Consider the following 3,396-nt stretch of genomic DNA (forward strand, 5'->3'; position numbering starts at 1 on the left):
CCGCAGCATTGAACGTAGTCGAGGTATTGAGACTGTCACCGTTATCTCTTAATTACCAACAATTTTATGACGGAAACTTTGCAGAAAGATAATCGAGCGCGACAATCTTTTGCAGGGTTTCATTTGGGAAATCCTTACAAAAGGAAAGAAAAAAAACTTTTTTACTAGTAGTTTTCCTGTGGCATCAACAAAGAGGAGCTTTCCAAAACATCCACGGCGAAAACATTTATACTCTCAACGGGCAAAATTTAGAGTAAAAAAAAAGGCTTTTTTGTAGATAATTTTTGAGTCATCGCGCCACAGCCCTAACGGAAGAGGTAACCGGGGGCGGAGGCGACGCTCAATTGCATGGCTTATTGGCGTGAACGACATCTCTTGCAAAACGACGCCAAGTAATATTAGAGGTACTAGAAAAACTGGAGGATCGTCGTTACTTAAGTAGCACCAAGTTAATCGACAGTGACTTGAGATTCCAGCAAAGAAATTGGACTTGTTCTCAAAATCGAGGAGGCGGAGTCTTAACTTATTAAAAGGAACTTGCCGAGGCTTGGACACCCGCAAATATGATGATGATGTCTCTCAACAGCAAGCAGGCATTCGCCATGGCCCACTCCAGCTTGCCCGAACACAAATATTCTTTGCATTCCTCCTCATCCTCCACCATGACTTCGAATGCGCCCTCGTCCTGCTCGTCCTCCCGACACAGTAACACCATCATCAGCAGCAGTGGCTCCAACTCGGAGGCGATGCGCCGAGCATGTCTCCCAACCCCACCGGTACGTATTATGCATAATCACCGCTTAAAGGCACATTTTGACAGCCCACTTTTTTTGCTTGATGTTTTTTTCATGTCTGCACAGCAAATCACCCAACACCTCCATTTTCCCTCTCTCTCCAACTTATGTATTCAGTCGGGTTTGCTTCTCTATTAATTTTTATGACCTGGGATGTTGCATGTGTCTTGTATTGTGTGTTCCTTTTTTCGGATTTCTTTTTTTCACATTCTGGAAATGTTTTAAACCGAGGAGTGGATCGAGAATTCCCAACTGACAGTTATGTGTGCATTCTATTTGCAATTGCAGAGCAATATATTCGGAGGCTTGGATGAGAGTTTGTTGGCCCGTGCTGAAGCTCTGGCGGCGGTGGATATAGTCTCGCAGACCAAGAGCCACCACCACCCTCCACATCACAGTCCCTTCAAGCCGGACGCGACCTACCACACCATGAACACTCACCCCTGCACCTCCTCTTCGTCCTCCGCGTCTTCGGTGCCTATTTCTCACCCATCCGCCCTGTCTGGCCACGGCCACCACCACCACCACCACCATCACCACCACCACCAGCCACACCAGGGGCTAGAGGGGGACCTACTGGACCACATCACCCCAGGACTGGCACTCGGGGCCATGGCAGGACCGGATGGTTCGGTCGGTACACCTGCGCATCCTGCACACATGGCGGGCATGAACCACATGCACCAGGCAGCCATCAACATGGCTCATGCCCATGGGCTACAATCACACATGGGCTGCATGAGCGACGTGGACGCCGATCCAAGGGACTTGGAAGCCTTCGCGGAGAGGTTTAAGCAGAGACGGATCAAACTTGGTGTAACCCAGGCGGATGTAGGGTCAGCCTTGGCGAACCTGAAAATTCCCGGCGTGGGTTCTCTTAGCCAAAGCACAATCTGCCGATTTGAGTCCCTCACACTCTCTCACAACAACATGATAGCTTTGAAGCCCATTCTACAAGCGTGGCTGGAAGAAGCCGAGAAATCACACAGGGAGAAACTGAACAAACCAGAGCTCTTCAATGGCGCAGAGAAAAAGAGAAAGCGTACGTCGATAGCTGCACCGGAAAAGAGATCCCTGGAAGCCTACTTCGCCATTCAGCCGCGTCCCTCTTCAGAGAAAATCGCTGCTATCGCAGAAAAGCTGGACCTCAAAAAGAACGTGGTGCGGGTCTGGTTTTGCAACCAACGACAGAAACAAAAACGAATGAAATACTCTGCATGCGTCTAGCTCGACCATTCGCTCTAAAAACACCGTCAACAAATGTTGAGAGACTGAAAACTGTACAGAGACGATTTGTAACATATTTCTTATCACACACTTTTTCAATCATCAATGACTTGTGCTTTGAACTCGAATAATTCATAACATTCAAAATGACTAAATACTCTAACCACTGTCACGTCTGGCGGAAGGGGATGTGGAATCAAGCAAAGGAGCGTTTGACAGAGCAAGTAAGACCACTGGTTTTCCACACTTACTACTTCACCTTTGTATGTCAATGAAGTAGAAGGCTACGACTCATAGGCTTTAATCACACGTATTTATGTTCAATTTCAGTTCATTTGCAGACTATTAGCCTATTTAAGAGTGAAACATATTTGAAAGATTTAATAATTATTGACCATGGAAACTGGAAGCACTTGGTTGGTGCCTGTTGGTGTTCATATATTTTTCATACATTTTCCCTCTGATTTTACAATGCAGTTTGGCATTTGTTCAGGGTCCACGAGGGGGTAATATGGCAACACAGTAGTCACTGCTTGGTATTGAAAGCTATTATTAGATTACTGCCAAACTACCCCGTGTAAATTATTAATTTAGCTGTCACTTTGTTGTTTGTCCCGTGTAATTAATTAAACCTATTGGATTTTAAGTGTGTTGAAGAAACAGGCAAGGGTAGGCCTAGGATAGCCTAGGCTACTTGTTACTAATAGGCTGAGTTAAGGTGGAAACCACTGGTCATGAAATGTAGCCTGTTTCGGGGCGTTTTGTACTGTAGGCCTATGTCAGAAACATCTCTGTAGATAAAGAAAACAATGAATCAAATGTATGGATTTGATGGGATTTATGATTGCCAAATATAATTTATACCGGTTGCAATACAATTTTGCAATCCAACGTGGGTCGCTGTCTTATGAACTATTTATTAAGTGAGGTCATGTTTACTTCATTACATATTTATCGGGATTCCCCCCTCCTCGTTTTGCTGGAGAAAATCAAATTCTGACAGCAAGTAAAACAGGATGTTGCCAGAAAGCAGAAATAGTCAAGAAAATCCTTTCAAATTACTTTAAATTTTTGAGATGGTACAATCGAGAGATATATGAGATAGTATGCTCTTTTACAATTATTTTTATGTATGTTTTCTGGTATTTATTTGTATAAATATACGCGCATCATTATGAAGTCGTTGCTTGTTAAAATCACCTTGTTTAGTAATGTTTTCTTAAAGAGAAAGTAATCGTTTCATGGAAGTATGTGTACAATGTAAATATTTCATTGGAACCAGTCGATGCACATAAATATATCCGTACAGGTTTTGCTGTATTGCTGTTTTAGCGGAGTATTTTTCTTTATGTAATGTCTGTTGCTTTTGGTTCCT

At 43.8% G+C, this 3,396-nt stretch overlaps 1 protein-coding gene across 2 annotated transcripts; it reads left to right on the forward strand.

Moving 5' to 3' along the window:
* The first annotated feature begins 517 nt into the window (after positions 1-517).
* On the forward strand, positions 518-2,241 carry pou4f2 (POU class 4 homeobox 2). 2 transcript variants are annotated; one of them, XM_047045519.1, is made up of 3 exons: positions 518-649; positions 737-780; positions 1,054-2,241. In XM_047045519.1, the coding sequence occupies exons 1-3, from the start codon at positions 564-566 to the stop codon at positions 2,019-2,021; spliced, it is 1,098 nt and encodes a 365-aa protein (XP_046901475.1). In that variant the 5' UTR covers positions 518-563; the 3' UTR covers positions 2,022-2,241. The 2 variants fall into 2 exon arrangements, with proteins under 2 accessions (XP_046901475.1, XP_046901474.1); XM_047045518.1 differs by having other exon boundaries at positions 518-776; positions 1,083-2,241.
* The last annotated feature ends 1,155 nt before the right edge of the window (positions 2,242-3,396 follow it).

This window comes from Hypomesus transpacificus, chromosome 22, assembly GCF_021917145.1.
Source record: "Hypomesus transpacificus isolate Combined female chromosome 22, fHypTra1, whole genome shotgun sequence".
NCBI lineage: Eukaryota > Metazoa > Chordata > Actinopteri > Osmeriformes > Osmeridae > Hypomesus > Hypomesus transpacificus.